This window comes from Notothenia rossii (genome assembly GCF_949606895.1).
Source record: "Notothenia rossii genome assembly, chromosome: 6".
Classification (NCBI taxonomy): domain Eukaryota; kingdom Metazoa; phylum Chordata; class Actinopteri; order Perciformes; family Nototheniidae; genus Notothenia; species Notothenia rossii.
Genome location: NC_136909.1, coordinates 24,155,752 through 24,174,337, shown reverse-complemented (window position 1 = coordinate 24,174,337; position 18,586 = coordinate 24,155,752). Strand labels below are relative to the sequence as shown.

At 40.5% G+C, this 18,586-nt stretch overlaps 1 protein-coding gene across 2 annotated transcripts; it reads left to right on the top strand.

The window, feature by feature from the left end:
* Window positions 1-515: 515 nt before the first annotated feature.
* Window positions 516-18,215, top strand: septin5a (septin 5a). 2 transcript variants are annotated; one of them, XM_079690548.1, is made up of 12 exons: window positions 516-658; window positions 803-816; window positions 12,418-12,508; window positions 12,607-12,693; window positions 13,940-14,063; window positions 14,330-14,464; window positions 14,631-14,748; window positions 14,841-14,942; window positions 15,698-15,794; window positions 15,878-16,013; window positions 16,151-16,253; window positions 16,623-18,215. In XM_079690548.1, exons 1-12 carry the CDS (start codon window positions 610-612, stop codon window positions 16,683-16,685), a joined length of 1,119 nt encoding a protein of 372 aa, XP_079546674.1. In that variant the 5' UTR covers window positions 516-609; the 3' UTR covers window positions 16,686-18,215. The 2 variants fall into 2 exon arrangements, with proteins under 2 accessions (XP_079546674.1, XP_079546673.1); XM_079690547.1 differs by lacking the exons at window positions 516-658; window positions 803-816 and adding an exon at window positions 10,725-11,105.
* The last annotated feature ends 371 nt before the right edge of the window (window positions 18,216-18,586 follow it).

The following is an 18,586-nucleotide window of genomic DNA, read 5'->3' as shown; positions in this document are numbered from 1 at the left end:
CAAAGCATAAAACAGCATGAAAAACGAATTGTATTAAATCATTTGAAAATAGTTTGACTTATCCTTGCAGCACTTCCCTTCAATATAAACAATTGCTAAGGGAAGTTAAGTGTTGAATCTATAGTTTTATCTGACAGGATTATTTCATTGTGTATCCAATGATAGTGGAAACACCTTTTGGCCAATGATTTGTCAGAATTTTCACTTACAATTTCTTGGAAAACATGTCATTGATAATCATATTCACATTTTTGGACGGATTGTTGAATTTGTTTATATGATAATTGAACACTGTACAAAATCTGTCTTACTGGACACCGGAAAGAAGTGATGGATGGGTGTCAGCGAGGTTGGTTTGGAAACATCTATGGAATTACATGTGTTTAGAGAACCCTCAGACCCTCGTGGCATCCTTTAGGACCCCTGCTTTTAAATATCCATGAAGTAGGACCCCTGCCTGCAGTGTGATTGGCTGTCTGTGTGGAGGAGGAGGGGCTTGCATGTGTCAGCTAGGTCCGCCCTCCTGCTGTCCGGGCTTTGGAGGCGAGGCGAGGGGCCGCGTTCTGTGAGCCGTCGCTTCGGTAAAAATCGAGGAGGAGAGCGGGCAACATGTCGAGCAACATCAGGTACAAGAGCCGGATCCCGGTGAAAACAGGAGGTGAGCATGTTTTTCTGGGTTATATATACAGCCATGTGTTTATGAGAGTCTGTGCACTGACTGCTTCATGTTTCTGTCTCCCTGGGCGTCGCTCTGCATCCCTGCACCTGTCTCCCTCCCCATCCTTCCCGTAATGTCCAACAGAAGAAACCGCCGAGGTAAGAGACATCCTTTTAAATTATTATATTTAGATTTTAGATTTGCTGTTTAATATCGTGCGTTGTGAGCATTCAGCGTCTCCCGGGACGGCCTCGGTTGCATCAGCATCAGCAATATTTACGTTTCAGGTCGCATGCACTCGGTTTTTTTCCTCCCCGATGTGTAGGTTTGCCTGTCAGTTGTGTAAGCGCAGATGCTCTGAGGGCAGCCATGCCATCACAGGCTGCTCTGTGATGATGTGTGATCACCATGTGTGGCTCTGGGGGGGGGGGGGTTAGGTTTCATTTTTAGAAGCTTATGTGGAGCAGGCCGGCAGCCAACATGGTACCCAAATGGCAGCATCCTTCCTCTCCATCCTTCTCGTTATTTGCGATCATATAGGACATTAAGTCGACTGATGGACTGACCTGATTATGACGTGTTATCAGCTCGTCTCCTGCCTGCAGAGTGAACCTTGCTCACCATTGTTCAGCTCAGAAACACAGCTGCCACACGAGCCTGTAGGGTAGGTTGCATTGATGACCAAGGGCCTTCCTCCTCCTCCCCCTCTCCCCTTTGCATATAGTGTTCGATGACAGTAAAAGGCCATGTGCACGTGCTGAGTCAGTGTGCTTGGATGATTCAGCTAACCTGATTGTTAACAGATTTAAAATCACGTCCTTCAACAACCTGGTTCAGATTCAGAATACTTTATTGTCCATTACATTTACATATAATGGTAATTTGTCTTTTGCACTGGCAAATAGGATAAAATAACACTTAACATACTCTGTACTTAACATACTCACACACAAAATTAGGGAAATCGCAACTTAAATTGACTAAATGGCAGTAAAAGTGCAGAGTGGTTTGTTCTTCCACTGGAATGGGTCCATTCAAGTATCAGCTGTATTCATTGTAAATAATTTACTATAACATTACAATTAGGTGATGGGATTGGTGGTAGAATGATCCTTGAAGTTTGAAAAGGGGGCTCAAGTTGAGTCAAGGTATTGAATGGGTGTGTGTGTTTGAGTAACAGGCTGTTATTCAGGATGGTCACAGCCGATGGAATAAAGGATTTCTCATGGTCCTTTTATCTGGCCATAGGGACCTTCAGTCTGAGGCCTGATGGTGGCTGCGTGAATGCTGGGTTGAGGGCATGGGTGGGGTCTTTGTGTATCTCGATTGCCTTCTTGGTTGTGAATTGGATAAACAGATCGTGCAATTGTTTTTCAAATGAGCATGAAGCACCACAAAGCTAAAAAGCATCAGGGGTTGTAATAACAAATGTGATATATTCTATATGATGGTATTTAACACGTTAGTTAAGGATCAACTGTAAAGTCTACATTAAGTAACAAAATAAAAAAGCAGCCTTTGCTTTAGTGAATTGGTATATCACTTAAACAATAATGTTCAGTTATCAATAATTGTCCAAGGGATGCACATAGAATCTTGATCCTTAACTTCCTAAAAAATATATATTTTATATATATATACAAAGCAGAAAACCTGGATTAATATGATTGTCTCAGAGACCTACCTAAAATTAAAATCAATCTGTATAAATGTCTTAACACTCCTAAATGTGTAATGATTAATTCATGCCCAGTATTTTCATTACTACAGTTTTTACACCTTGTGAGTTTTTCTTCTTGGCTTTCAGCCGCTCTTCACTCCCACATACTGCATCTGATACTTGTGTATCATCCAGGCTGCGGAGGGGGACAAAATAAATACTAGTGCTCAGTGAAAGATGAGATCATAACTGTTAAAATAATCATCACTGATGATCAATCCTAAATCAATATTTCCCTTCTCCTTTTCCTCTCTCTGCGTCTCACTCCTTCATATCCCTAAACGTTCATGTCACTTCCTTTGCTGTGATATTACGTTGCCAGGCAACAGTCTTTTTTTGTCCGTTTCCAGCACTTCTCTGATACAAAGTGAGTGGATGACACCATCTGACCTACCCACAATCCCGTGCCGTGATTATTCTGCGAGTGGGTGGGTGTATTCACTGGATAGTTGTTGTTTTTTATCAGAGAAACTGAAAGAGGGAATACAAATAGATTTGTATTGTCATTATTCCATGTGTCATCACGATATGGTGAAAGATGACAGGAATGTGAATCACATCCAGAATAATCACAGCTGTAAAAACATCCTGACAAAATGTTAAAGTCTGGATAAATGTTTTTATTTACAGAATTAAGAAATAATATAGCAGTATTTGGTTTGTAAGAATCATACAATAAAGAATAAAAGTGATTGATCATAGAAGAGTTTTTTATAGATAGGGTTTCTCCATAACTAGAGCCTCAGTAGACCATAATACAACACAGCCAGAAATACACTTACTATTAACTTATATAATATGTTTTATGCTTTATTTACTTAGGGAGCCAATGTTACTTCAGCTGAATAACAGTCCCTGTAGCCACATGTGACAATTACAGGATAATGTTTGAAAAGTTGAATAGAAAAGAGCCACAATAAGCTATTGGTCATACAAGAAAGAGTAACTCCTGAAATCAGTTTTACAACTTATTAATTCAACTTTTTGTTTGTATAAGAATAATTGTCTGACTTTTAAAACCTTTACTTGTGTATCTGTCCTTACAACTGCAGACGTGTATGAGGAAATGTCTCGGCGTTATCACATCTGTTGTGACCTCGGTTTGAGATGACATCAAAGTTCAGCGGCCACATCACACACGCTGACAGATGTTGTATCGCAAGCTTTTGCAACCGTGCACGTGCGACTCCCCTTCAGATGCACTCAGTATCCGCTCCACCCTCCCCTCACTCTCTGTCTTTAAACACTGTCGCTGCCACAGATGGGACCCTCACCAGCTCCCGGTGTGGACCAGCTGCAGAGCAGGAACCGGCATAATCGGGGGATTGGGTGGGGTATTAAATCTGGGATTTGAACCCCCTGTGGCTCCAGCTTTTCAGCAACAAATAATGCTTTAAGAGGACAAGGAGAGAGTGGCTGGTCAAATGACCTTGCACTTCTATGTCACACATATTTTGTCTACATTTGTTTTTATATTCGGGATTGTGGGAAACAGTATTTCGATCTCTCTGTCTGTACACACACACACTGGAAGATTGACAATAAAGTCGACTTTGATTACCATTAGATTAATTAATTTCCAGATTTTGTATTTTGTTCTTCCTTTAAATCGCAAAAAAAATCTTAGGAGTGAAATATTGAAACTCCACATGGAGTCTCTTTATGGCTTCGTCATATTTTAGATGTCTTGTGCTTCACACAGTTTCCCAAAATGTAGACAGAGTTTTGATATTGTTTGAATATTTATAACACTTTAAGAACAGTGAAATAAAGTCCTGTCGGATTGAGGCGGTGGCTCAGTGGAATAGTGCGCTGATCTTCAGGGGAGAGCAAGTTCGAGTCCCACTGCAGTCAGCATGTCATTGTGTCATTGGGCAAGACACTATACCCAAAATTGCTCCTGTGGGGATTGCCCACAGTACTGAATGTATGTTAGTCGCTTTGGATAAGAGCGTCTAACAAGTGACATGTAATGTCATGTTTGAGAGAACAGCATCAGCCTGAAATGACGATATAGTTACAGTGAGGGCACAGACTCAACACACAGTAAAGATTGCTTGAATACCAACAGTCTGTAATGAACACAGCCATGGAGGATAAAGCAGCTTCTGTCACCTTTGTGTGAGTTTCTGCCTCTACAGGTTCTCTTTGGAGGGGCTTTCCTCCGTGACAGTCAAAGCTCCAGTTGTTGTTCAGGTGTTGGAGGAGTTTCTGCCCTGAGGTGTTCACATGCACATTCTTTCATTTTGTCATGCTGCAAACACTCATGTTATGATTCAGTAGAGCGTAGATGCTGCTTAGTGTTTCGTCTTGTACCTGAAGCAGCTCAGCTCCTTTCCTTCTCTGAGTTGTATACGCAACACTCGTCATGTCTCCACTGCGCATCTCAAGAAGCTTTTAGAAAGCAACTGGAGGCTGACCCAGATAAAAAGATTATTTGAAATCTTTTCAAGTATTTTGTCTGCCTTGATAAGTTTTGTAAGATCAGTTCTTTGGAAATAGGGAGTCTGATGTAATCCAATAAATAAATACAGAGATTATTTTATAACCTCAAACTGCAAAATAAATCTGAAATGTTCTTTTGAATTCCTATGTAGGCATCATTTTGTTTTCCACCATCATTTCCAACCTGGGAAACAACAGTCGACAAAAAAATCTCAACTCAACTTGACCTGCTCCAAAGATTTTAAACTGAATCACTAGATCTTCATTAGCTTATTAAGTTTGCTTCAAATATTGATCTGGAAACGATTTATTCTTTTAAAAATCTTTTGAAAACCAAGAGTTTAAAATGTAAGCCAGCAATCTTTAGTTTAAGATTATTTTAACTATTTTACTGTTTCTTATAGTCAACACATTCCAAGACAAATACAATGTGTTTATAAGGATCTAATCATAGTTCGACCTATACTGTGAGTTTTAGAAGTTGTTGCCATCATTTTTATTTTACAAAACTGTCTTTCGTGACGACATCTGATTGAATCCTCCTGCTGAATGTTCTGGGATGTTTTTAATACATGTCAGGGTTACAGCCATGCTCCCACAAGCGTCCATTGTCAGTAAATGGCCGGATGCTAAAACTGGGCTACGATGGCCAAGTGTCCTTCAGTGAAGCTATTTGTTGTTGCCTGAGCAATAACATGCTGTCAGATTAGCATGTTAAAGAGCTGAGTGCACACAGGCTGCTGCATCTCCAAGGAGAGAAAGCAGGAGGGGGCCGGGGGGCTTAGGGGTTCATTGATGGTGTTTTTGTACTCCTCTCCCTCATCCATCCTATCTCCTCTTATCTCTCCCTCCACCCTCTGTTGCCTCACACGCTGGTGGGCAAGCTACATATTTAAGAGACCAATCAGGGTTAATGGTGTGAACATTTCAGCTGCACGGCTGGGGGAAGCACAGAAGTCATCAGTAAAGGTCGGCTGGATCACAGGCTGCAAATTCAAGATCGTTGTGAGCCTGCAGTTTTCAAAGCAGGGGTTAAAAAACCCTCATTACGGAAGTTTGGTGGGTTTTTTCATGAAGTGCTTTTTGACCACCAGTAATTCCTCTTTTACTTAGCTTACCATTTTGCTTTAAATGATCACTAGGTTGTTAAAATAAATCTTTAATGTATACAGGATTTACAAATGTAATATAGCAGCATACACCCCTATGCTTTGGAACGCTATAGTTGAGTGATGTGTACCTGAGCAGAACATTCTGAAGTCACACTTCCTCTGCGCGAGTTTTAATCCTAATTTTCTCAGTACTTTATCACATAGCCTGCTGCTTGTGCATGTGAGTCCTTGTGCTGCTTGCCCCTGAGACTAGCTAATAACCCCTGCTTGGCATTGTGCTAATATGGAGTATACCGCTGAGATTGCCGCCCTGACTTTCTGCGTATCCATTTAGGGTAACAATGTTAGCTCCTTCGTGTTGAGGCAAATCCACTTCCCTGGCTTTTTAATAAATGACCTTTAAAGTGTGAAAGTATAAAACACAACACATACTATAACACATTTTCCTCACAAAGACAAAACGTTGAATTGAAAAGCAATGTAACGTATCTTTCCCTCATTCAATATACAGAGGGATTCAATGCTATCAGCAGACTTTCTCTGGTATTGGAGAGCGTCACTATATTAGGGCTGGTAGATTTCATCTTGTTAAAATGTTAAGGATAGTAAATAAGTAACTTAGTAACCTTTAAATCAAACTAACTCTTCTAAGAGCTGCTTTTGTACCTATCCTTTTTGAAGTCTTTGATGGAACATATTCCTGTCTTCCTTTGCACAACGATCTGCACAAAACCGGACACATGGTGCTATGGTGGTGTTTGTCATCAACTGTAATGTGAAAAAGGGAGTTGTTAAATGTGTGATGAGCCTCTTCATGGTCAGTGGACATTTATGAAAGTCTTCTCCAGCCTAACTATGTGTCTGTGCAGGGATGTATCATCACTGCAGCCTCTTGACAGTGTTTGGCAGCAGATTGTGTGTGTGTGTGTGTGTGTGTGTGTGTGTGTGTGTGTGTGTGTGTGTGTGTGTGTGTGTGTGTGTGTGTGTGTGTGTGTGTGTGTGTGTGTGTGTGTGTGTGTGTGTGTGTGTGTGTGTGTGTGTGTGTGTGTGTGTGTGTGTGTGTGTGTGTGTGTGTGTGTGTGTGTGTGTGTGTGTGTGTGCCCGCCCGCCCGCCCGCCCGCCCGCCCGCCCGCCCGCCCGCCCGCCCCTGCCAATAGAGTTGACTCCTGGGGCTTTTTGAGAGCCGTTTCCGTTAAGACCACGAATTTCTATGACTGACAGGAAGAAGCTGAGCGCTGCCTGCTGATCTCTGTCTCTGCAGGACAGCGAGGAAGTCTTTATTTTGAATTGTGGTATGAGCAGAAGAAGCACAAAGTCAGAGACCATATATTGTTAACATGAGGATCCTGCACATCTTTCAGTTCTCTTTAAACACAATGATGTCCAAATGACAGTTGGTATATTAAAAATAAAGAAATAAGTAGGCTAATCTTTATTTGAAAAGGTCATTTTAAAGCATTGCAAATTAATTTGGTTGATTTAAAATGAAATTCACTGACAGAAAGTTGATCTGCAAAATCCTTCTGTTGCCTAGTTAATGCTTCTGTGAAGATTTAACATTACACTTTTTCCAGGGTTTGGACAGTCAGTTCGTAGACTTAAAAATGAACATTTGAAAAACATTACCAGCAGTTATTTCGGAGGGAGAAAAGAAGAACAGAAAATAACAAGATGGTGTCTAAAAACATTCACATGACGTTAATAAGCCACAACCTATATACAGTTCTACCTTCATGTAAAACCAAACACCACAAGATGCTTTTTTAACTTGCCTGCTGACTGCTTGCTGCCTGCTTCCTGACCTTAGACCTGCCGTCCCCTCGACCTTTCCATTTAAGTTTGACATTGACATCAGGACAGCAGAAAGCTTACACATCTTCCGGTGCAGAATGAAAACTCACCTCTTTCGACTCCACTTTGAGAAATACATTTTTTTTTTTTTTAAAAAGCACTTATACACTAACAAAGCACTTATATACTAATAAAGGACTGGCTTATCTAAAGCCAGTTGAGTAGCACTTGAAATGTTTTGGCTCTATGAAACCTAATGTACTGATATGATTCTGTTTTCTTCAAGTTTGTATCTTCTTGGTGGAATGTACTTATTGTAAGTCGCTTTGGATAAAAGCGTCAGCTAAATGTAATGTAATGATCAGCTGGAGGACGCCAAAGACAACTTAGTACCTCTATAACAACAAAAGCCAGAGTGCACTTTTCTTACGATATACGGTTTTTCAGCATAACAGAAACCATGACAATGTCTTGCACATTTCCCAACCCTTTCATCCAGACCTTAAGGCATTGACGGTGGATAATGTCTGAATTAATTGGCGTTTCATGATTTTGAGCATGTTTTTCACATGTGATAAAAAGGGTCTGTATATTCAAGAGTAATTACGTGTTGATTACATTTTCGGTTTTCCAATTGCGGAACAAGTGGTCCGGTTGAATGAATGGTTGCATCTTAAAACTCTGTGTCATCTTATATTATCCAAAACTGTCAAGAATAAATCCGGTTGCATCTCTTTCTTAAGTGCCCTAGAAAAATCTAAACTGAACTAGAGCGCAGACCTGCATGAAAAATCAGTTTCCATAAATTATAAATAATGCGTATGATCGTAAAAATGCAGACATTTTGAGCCTGTCCCCAGCCTAATGTGTATCAACAGATCATAACCCACCTCCTTGATATAAATAGCCCCTTTTTCATAATCCAAGCCTATGTGTGACCTGAGAGGTGAAAGCAGCAGCAGCAACAACAACCTGACATGGTGACAGGAGGGAGGTTGTGAATGAATAATATTAATAGAGACACAACTTTTTGGCTTCTCTTAGTAATGACAGATTTTTGATTGATCAAATTTGCACAACAAAAGAGGCGTGACAAACATTAAGCTGGTATCTGTCTGGTCATAGGAGAAAGGGACAGATGGCCTCTGATAAAGACCTACGGTGGGGGTGTAGCCAGGGGGGGGCTATTGTTACACCATTTCAAGGCATCTGTTCTTCTCTTTTATTCAGATTGCCCCCCCCCCACACACTCTTTCATGTCTAAAATGATGCAAACTCTCCATCTTGTACCACCATGTTGTTTATTTCCTTCATGAGGCTCAAACTTTTATTTACACCATTGAATGCTTACAACCGGCTTAGACTATGTATATTTGAAAACATCAACTTATTATCAGAGTGGATTCCTCTGTTGCCCCCCAGTGGTGTGGAGTGTGATTGTTACATCCTGTACGTGGCATCACTGTGGGGTGTGTACTTTTCGGAAAGAAAGGGTGAAAAAAAACTGCTTTTATTTCAAAGAGCATTTAAGCTCTGCGGCCCACATAATGTATGAGCTGGACACACACACACACACACACACACACACACACACACACACACACACACACACACACACACACACACACACACACACACACACACACACACACACACCACCATCACACCACCATCACATCTGGAAGCAATCCACTTCAACCTCTCCCATGAAATGTACCTCATTCACCTCTACACACGCATACGCACACGCACACACACACACAACCACCACATCCTTTACATTACTGTCTAGACGGGATCTTCTCAATTTCAGCTAGGACTCATAGGTATCTGCTGTGGGGATTTACTTTAATCACCAAACACAACCATTCATTAATGTAAAACATGTAACATTATTCAAGGTAATGTTTGATATTTTAGTAAATATGCTAATTAGCTTTTTTGCTTAATACAACTCACACGGTACATTTATAAATATAAAATTATCATTTTATTTTATATATTGTTATTGCATACATTTCTCCTTTAACTTATGATTCAAAAGTATACATTGTTATCCCAAATTACTATTACTTTTAAAACATGCCTATATTTTAGTTAAAATAGACTTAAAAAAAAAAGAAAAGAAGGAAAATACAATTTTTATCATATTAGCTATAGCATTGACCTGAGGACCCCTTGTCTCATTTGAGATGTTTACTAGTTTGAGCAGTTCCTATATAAAAACTAGAGAAATGTACAGAAAATAAATATAGATTGGACTAGCAAAACTCAGCTTTTTCTTCTTTTATCTAACAATAACAATTTGGCACCCCCTCTGGTTTATCGATTTGTTTGTTGGAGGCTGATCATAGGTTATAGACAGATTTAACTTCCTAAATTATAAAGTTATTATGTTACTATATAAAGTTGTTAAAACATTAGACTACAACAGTGAAGTGTTTAAATCAGCCAATATCGGTCTCATGGAGCATTTGTTTGCAGGAAAAATCATTTTACTTTTCTTTCAGTACGTGTGTCAGTCAATACTTTGGTTATTTTACTTAAGCAAAAGTTGTAAGATTATGTGAAACAGGAACAAAATGATTCAATAAAAATGTCACCTTTGGCTTAAGGCACTGACTGTAAACCTCTTGTCTAAACAACACACACACCCGTGCTCAGACACAAGTTTGTTTACTTGTTAATCTGATAAACTCTCTCCACAAGCCTGTACTTGCAGCGTTTATTTCTTTATCTGTTGTTTATTCTACAGCTTATTGGACCGTCAAGTTCATACTAGTTATTTTGTTACAAAACATTACGTCTGTTGCTTCTCCCTGGGCATTTCTCTGTTGAGCATTTCTCTCGGTGTAGTTTTATTTTTCAACCATCTGAGCTGGGGGAGGGAATCCATGCTGAATGAATGAGTTTCTTTTAGCCGTTCGCTTCTTCCATCCCTCCCTTGTTTCCTCCCTCAAATTGCCACTTCTCTCTTACTCCCGCTCTCCGTCACCCTCCCTCTCAGAGAGAATTCCTCTGTACCTGTCTGAACAGGGAGAGTCGGAGCGCTGCAGAGGAAAGAAAGAAAAAGAAAAGAAAGGGAATCAAGAGAAGGAGAGAAGGAGGAACATAAGGCACACATTTAAAGAGCGCAAACCGGGTAGAGGTGTGTTTGAGACATTTCCAGAAAGAACACAGGGCGAAGGTTTATCGAGATCTCAAGGCTCCAAGTTGTGCTGTTTTTCTGATCCCTGCTGGACTGTTTTACAACTTTCTGAGACCAGTGGCTATTTTTGGTCTGTGAGTGTTGGAGCGGTTTGGGATGGATGCCATCATGCTGCAAGAAAAATTGGTGGAACGGCTGCTGTGCCCACGAGTGAGAACCGCCAGGCAGAAGGTAAAAACATTGGATTTCTAAGGGATGAATAGACAATAAGAGTGGAAATCAATCAGGACAATTGAAAAATACAATGAAAAATATAGACAAAGAGTAGAGGATTACTTTATAAAAGCACAAATGTAGAAGACCTTACTCCCCCTGGACTCAATGCCAGCATCTGTTGATATAATCTCTGCTTTCTGTAGAGGTGTGTGTGTGATTCCTCGAGGGACAGATTTACTGCTTTTATGATTACTCACTGATTTATCTACAGATTTCCTCATTCTCTGGCTTTCTGACAAGTGTGTCTGCCATGAACTGGCTGCACAGCCTGAGTGTGTGTGTGTGTGTGTGTTTTTGTAAAAGTGATCCTCACCCTGGGGCGCTGTCGGAAATGCCTATGACAAGTTATGACAGTTTATGAGGACACTGACTGTTTACTTGGCTTGTGTGTTTGCAAAGTGAAAAAGAGCTTTTCAGGCCTGTTGAATATAGCTTCTGTTTGTGTGTGAATGCTCTCAATGGACCTCGAGTGTGTACTTTTACCCACACATGTCAACGGGCGCTGTCGGGTAAAGATGACGTTGTGCCAGATCCAGCAGAGAGCCGCAGCACTGAGCCTCTCTGTGTGGAACAGCGAGAGACTGCTATCCTGTCGCTTATTGTGTTTCAGCGAGGCTTTAAGAGGAATAGTGAGGCGCTGGTTTATTCTCAGCTGCTTCAGAGGAATGCTGTGCACATGTTTTTCCATGCAGTTTTCTGTCTGTTGTGGTGATTTTTACAGCATCAGAGGCTGCCAGATACATTTTGTGTTCCCATTAGAAACCCTCTGATGCTCTTACACTTATTGGGTGTTATTTTGAAACTGTTTGCTGCTTTTGATGTTTTATTGTAGTCCTGAAACAATTAGTCAACTATTCAAGTAGTAAAACAATTCTGTTAAATGTCCATAGAAAAATTGGTTAGTAAAAGGGGCATTAGCTACAAAATATAGTAAAAGTTAAATGATTTATTATGTAGATGGTGCCATTGGAAATGGAATTACACAACCCTACCCTCTGAAGGCATACAAAGTTTGATCTTATCTCAACCTTTATTATTATTACAGTATTATTCATCATTTGTCTGTTAAATACACCTTATTTTTATCTTCTGGATGACCTTAAGTTATCAAAAAGTAAAGTAAAATATACAATACTTGTTTAATTTATTAACACAGCTGCCAATAATTTTTCTGTCAACCTACTTTTCCACGAATCAACTATTTGTTTGAACTCTACAATAAGCCGCATTAATACTCAACACCTTCTTCTTTGTCTTTCTGTCCCAGGAGAAACAGTATGTGGGTTTTGCCACTCTGCCAAACCAGGTCCACAGGAAGTCTGTGAAGAAAGGCTTCGATTTCACACTGATGGTGGCAGGTCAGTAACTGGAGATGCAATTTAAGATGTCATTTATAAACTGGCAAATTATACTAATACTTAAATGATATCATATAATTAAATATGTCTGTCTGCAGGAGAGTCGGGGATGGGTAAATCCACTCTGGTCAACAGCCTGTTCCTCACCGACCTCTACAAAGAAAGGAAGTTACTGAATGCTGAAGGTGAGTTTACATGCTATTCATTATGCCTCTGCATCATAATGAATGCACTGTTCGATCAATACAAGCACTCTGAGCTCTGGCACTTATGTCAATAAACGTAGGTATGTATAAACTAGCCCACAGTGTATCTCACATTTACATCAGCTGCACTGAAGAAGCGATACAGATAAGTCCTGTGAACCCGTCGCTACTTATATCTATGGCCATTCATTTGTGATCAATATATTATTTTGTTTGGTATTTATATGTGCAAACAAAATGTAATCATTTCAAAAAATTATAGTGATACGGAGATGTCAGATCACACAAAATGACCAACATTGAAGTTCAAGATGTAATGCTAAATGACCCTGGGAAACATAATTTATAACAACATGTCCGATGTGTTGGACAGCTAAAATCGGTTTTACTAGTTACAGTAGTTCAGTTTGCTAGGCAACAGTTACACATGCCTGTTACTGACAGAAAGTAAACATTCATTCATTCTCTACGCAGTAACTAGTTTGTGTGGTGCAACAGGCTACATTTAGTTAAGTGAAAACTGTGATGGAAACTTCTGAAGCAATGGAGACAGGACTCAGAGAGACACGGGGAGAGCAGGAACTTTGATGGCAAACACTGATGGTTCATTTGGAGCTTCGGCCGGAGAATTCACAAGACATGTGCTGTGCCACGAGTTGACACAGCGGATGCCAAACACATTCTGAAGATCTCTACCCCAGACCCATGTATTTAGCTAGTTCTGAGAGATGAAATCAACATGCTGCACAACAAGATAAAACAGGCAAAGCACAATAACACCTCTATCAGCTGATGCCAACAGGCAGGAACATGGAGACAAAGCACTGAGAGCACAGCAGCTCAAGGTTGCAGGCCTGTGCTCATAAGGGCAGTACAAACTGACAAACTGGGTCAAAGTCATGGGCCCAGAAAAATATTCTCCCCAACGAAAAACACAGACTATATAAAACACACTTTGAATGGGTTACAATTAAATTACAGAACAACTGATGCAGCAGGCTCACAGGCTCAACATGATTAAGCCTTGTTTTGTAAATGTTAGTAAAAGTCTGAACGGGCTATGGGATTTGTCCTCTATAAAATATTGAATAAGAATAGCTCTGTTTTTTTTTATATCAAATGAATCAATGTGTTGATAAATCATGCCACTGTTGCTAAAGGCAGAAAAACAAAGATGCTTTCCTTCATTTCTCTCATTCTCCTTCTCTGTGTGGGTGCTTTGCAGAGCGGATAAACCAGACTGTGGAGATCATCAAACACACTGTGGACATCGAGGAGAAAGGAGTCAAGCTCAAGCTGACCATCGTCGACACGCCAGGGTTCGGAGACGCCGTCAACAACAACGAGTGGTGAGCTGGGAGACCTGCTGCTCTGACACTGCCTCATTCAGCCTGCAAGCTACAATTCTCTCTGTGTGTGTGTGTGTGTGTGTGTGTGTGTGTGTGTGTGTGTGTGTGTGTGTGTGTGTGTGTGTGTGTGTGTGTGTGTGTGTGTGTGTGTGTGTGTGTGTGTGTGTGTGTGTGTGTGTGTGTGTGTGTGTGTGTGTGTGTGTGTGTGTGTGTGTGTGTGTGTGTGTGTGTGTGTGTGTGTGTGTGTGTGTGTGTGTGTGTCCTAGCTGGAAGCCAATCACTGACTACATAGATCAGCAGTTTGAGCAATACTTCAGGGATGAGAGCGGACTGAACAGAAAGAACATCCAGGACAACAGAGTCCACTGCTGCCTCTACTTCATCCCTCCGTTTGGGCACGGGTAATTACACATACACAGATACACACACACACACACGCCTTTTTCATTATTGGTGCAGGAAACGTCTTTTCTACCTGCGTATTTTCTGCATGGCATCGTCGCTTTAAGGTGTCTTGATTAGGGAAATGTACTCTCGCTGTACTTGACGCTGGATTCCTCTCCTCAGGCTGCGTCCGGTCGATGTCGAGTTCATGAAGGCTCTACATGAAAAAGTGAACATAATCCCACTCATTGCGAAAGCCGACTGTCTCACGCCCAACGAGATAAAGAAGCTCAAAGACAGAGTGAGTCTCCGAGCTGCAGCTCCACAGTGAATTCAGCATGTTAAACTGTATGCAGATCATTCACTGCGACCATTACTCTGATTTATCTTTAGATACGAGAGGAAATAGACAAGTTTGGGATTAAGGTGTACCAGTTCCCTGAATGCGACTCTGATGAGGATGAAGAGTTTAAACAGCTTGACAAAGAGCTGAAGGTGAGTCCAGTTCATGAACGCATTCATTCTTCATGGAATTAGCTGTACCTCTAAACACAGATTAAGGTCATTTACACAGAAACGTTTTTGGACCAGGCATGCTGGGAGAAAAAATATTTTAATCTTTGATTTTGGGATGAGTAAATGTCTAGACTCCTCAAATGTTCTCATGCCGGTCCCTCTTCAGTACCCCCCTCCCCTGAGTTTACAGATACTGGAGAACACACCCTCTCTTAAAGAATACTGACAACACTATTTATTTGTTTACTGTATTTTTTATGTGTTTAGCTGTATGGTTAGTTTTTCTGTAAATCATATTTCCCAACATAAATGCCTCTATTGCTGTTTTAAAGTAATCTTTTTCATGACTGGGAATAAATCCTGGTGTGGACATACTTGATCAAAAACTCCCCAATATGTTAAACAGGACCTCAGTGTTGTCACTCACTCCTCTTTGGAAGTCTCGTCATCATTAATGTTAGTTTCACTTCTCTATATATCCTCCTGATCTACTTACCCTTAACCCTGTCAATGACCCTTACATGACGTGTCCGAGCATTGAAACGTTTTTGGTTTGTGCCGTGTGTCACAGATCAGCTGGGAAAATCTGTGAAAGAAAAGTAAACAACCATCTGTTTGTTTTTCTGCATGTGTATAACTCTGTGAGTATGAACTGGGGCCAGCATGCTCAGTCAGCTGTCTCTGGATGGTTCAGGGTTAAAATAACAAACCGGCCCTTGTGTCTTTGTGTGCAGGAGTGCACGCCCTTCGCTGTGATCGGCAGTAACACAGTGGTGGAGGCGCGGGGGCAGAGAGTGAGAGGGAGGCTGTACCCATGGGGGATCGTTGAAGGTGCGTTTATCTTCCTGTTATTACACTGAGTTTGAATGTAATAGCTTGGGTTATTAAAATATTTGTCCTACTGCTTTTCTCAGTGGAAAACCAGTCGCACTGTGACTTTGTGAAACTGAGGAACATGCTGATTCGCTCACACATGCACGACCTTAAAGACGTGACCTGCGACGTGCACTACGAAAACTACAGAGCGCAGTGCATACAGGAGATGACCAGGTGGGTGTGAACAGGAGAGAGGGAAAATGTTTTGTAAACATCTCAGATAACTGCTGATCTTCACAGATTTTAGTATCCTACAGTTTTGCCTGAGTCACCTATTCTCCCCCCTATTATCTTTTTCTCCTCATCCTCAGTAAACTGGCTCAGGACAACCGAATGGAGAGTCCCATCCCCATCCTGCCACTGTCCACACCGGATGTAGAGACTGAGAAACTTATCAAGCTTAAAGATGAGGAGGTACGAAGCAACTTTATTTGTTTCACCAAACAGTTCATGTTTTGATTTCTGATCGAATATGTTTTTTTTCATTAATGTATCCTAGAAGGGTATAAATATAAAAAAAGAAAGATTAAACAAATGCAGAAAAAATCTCATTTAGGTATAGCATTTACATAAGTACAAAACCCTCTGGGGATTCTGTTATGTTTTTTGAGTGCTATAATGTGGATGTGGGACTAAAATCCAACTTTCATCATCAATATCGTGAAGGAAAACAGTGATTACTTTCTTAGTCCTAGAGCCTGTAATATCTTGTCTTTTTTTCCATTAAATGAACACTAGCATTACATGCAGGAGGTATTAATGAGTGTTTCTCTCCGTGTGCAGCTGAAGAGGATGCAGGAAATGCTGAATAAGATGCAGCAGCAGATGCACGACAAAGAGCAGTGATGTCAGTCTGTGCTGCAGCGCCACCTGCTGTTTCTCCTCTGAACCGCAGTGAGACCTGCAGACTTTGAACATGGAAATCTCGTGTTATTGGCAGCTCCGGCTGTACGTTTATCCTCAGTTTGGTGCTTTGTATAGTTTGTCTGCGTGGACGGTTGTTTGTCAGAGGGCGTTTTTTGTCTCTGAAACTCTCCGTTTGTCCACCTTGAGCCTCTTGCTGTGGTTTAACAGTCTTAACATACAGTATATAATATAATTGCGTAATTTAAATTACTACTCTCTTTATCTAATTTATAAATGCAATGCTAAACATTTTGGATATTTTGTCAGGGTATGATGTTTTGTAAAGAAATGTAGGTTGTTGGTGATGTTAACATTTGATGGATATTGTTTTTAGTGTGTGTGTGTGTGTGTGTGTGTGTGTGTGTGTGTGTGTGTGTGTGTGTGTGTGTGTGTGTGTGTGTGTGTGTGTGTGTGTGTGTGTGTGTGTGTGTGTGTGTGTGTGTGTGTGTGTGTGTGTGTGTGTGTGTGTGTGTGTGTGTGTGTGTGTGTGTGTGTGTGTGTGTGTGTGTGTGTGTGATGCATTTCATGATATTTCCTCCAGTTGTCCGTCCATATAAATCCCTTTTAACCACGTTGGGTCTTATTCTTTTTTTTAAAAATCCAACTTTTTCTCTTGTTATTTTGCTCTCTGATCCCCATAAATGTCTTTCCTGTGACATTTATCACATATGGCAAGTCAACATATCTTTGAATGAAAATGCACTTATTGCCAGTAGTTATCTGTGAATGGAGGATAAAGCCTTTGACATAATGAGAGGGTCGGTGCAGTTCAGGGTGCATGTGCAAGCATGTTGTCATTACTCATATCCGCTAAAGGCTGTGGGCATATTTCTCCTGCTTTATAGCCGATGCTTGTATTAAAATACATAAGTATGCTTTGTTGCCGTTACGGTAAAAATAGACCAATAATAACATAAAATGATAAAGAGGAGCAGCTGCTGTCTGTGCTTCTGTTTAAAATCTCTCTGATTGAAAGTGAGTTGATGCATTCTGCTAGTGAAGATGTGTATCCTATGTGCGAGTGTTTTTGTGCGTGTGTGTGCGTGTGTGTGTGTGTGTGTGTGTGTGTGGGCTGATGCTGAGAAACAGTACATATTTTGCCTGAATGCTGTAAGCTCAGCCTGTGCCCCATTTATAAAAGTGTTACAAATAAACTTTAGTTTCTCGTCAATCTGCATCGTTTGTCTGAGTATTACAGCGTGAGCTCGACATCCTCCGTCACTTCCGCCTGTCAGTCTGAGCTCAGAGCTGCAGCATTATCTGTTGATTCATGTTTATCTGCTGCAGCCATTCTTCCTCTGCTCTGCACATCATCTGCTGCCTGTCAGAGCAGAACAGAAACTGCATTTTCCTTTACAGGGACTTTGACTATATTACAAAGTAAAAATGTACAAGTCAAATTTCTGAATTCAATCTTAACTGAAAATAAAAAAGTAATGTTTGTAACAACATGGATAACATCGTCATGTATCTGTTGTTATGTGTCTTATTAATCTGAATCTTAAAAGTACCTTGTATTTTTGAATAAATGCAGTGCAATACAAATTACAATATTTGAATATTATACCCTGAATAGTAGGGTTTAATAAGTATAAGGTGAAAATGAAAATATCCAAGTATTCTGCTATCACTGGTAATTATCCATTGTTAAGACCATGCTGTCTTACAATGTCTTAAATACACAACTTTTTACAGGTAATTAAATTACTGATAATATTAAGCAATCATTATTTCAGTTGTTTAGCTTGAAGCTGACCTGCTGACTAAAAACTCTTTATTAGTTCTAGGAAACTTTAAAGTGAACAATCACTCAGTTTACCAAACATATTTTCCAGTGAACT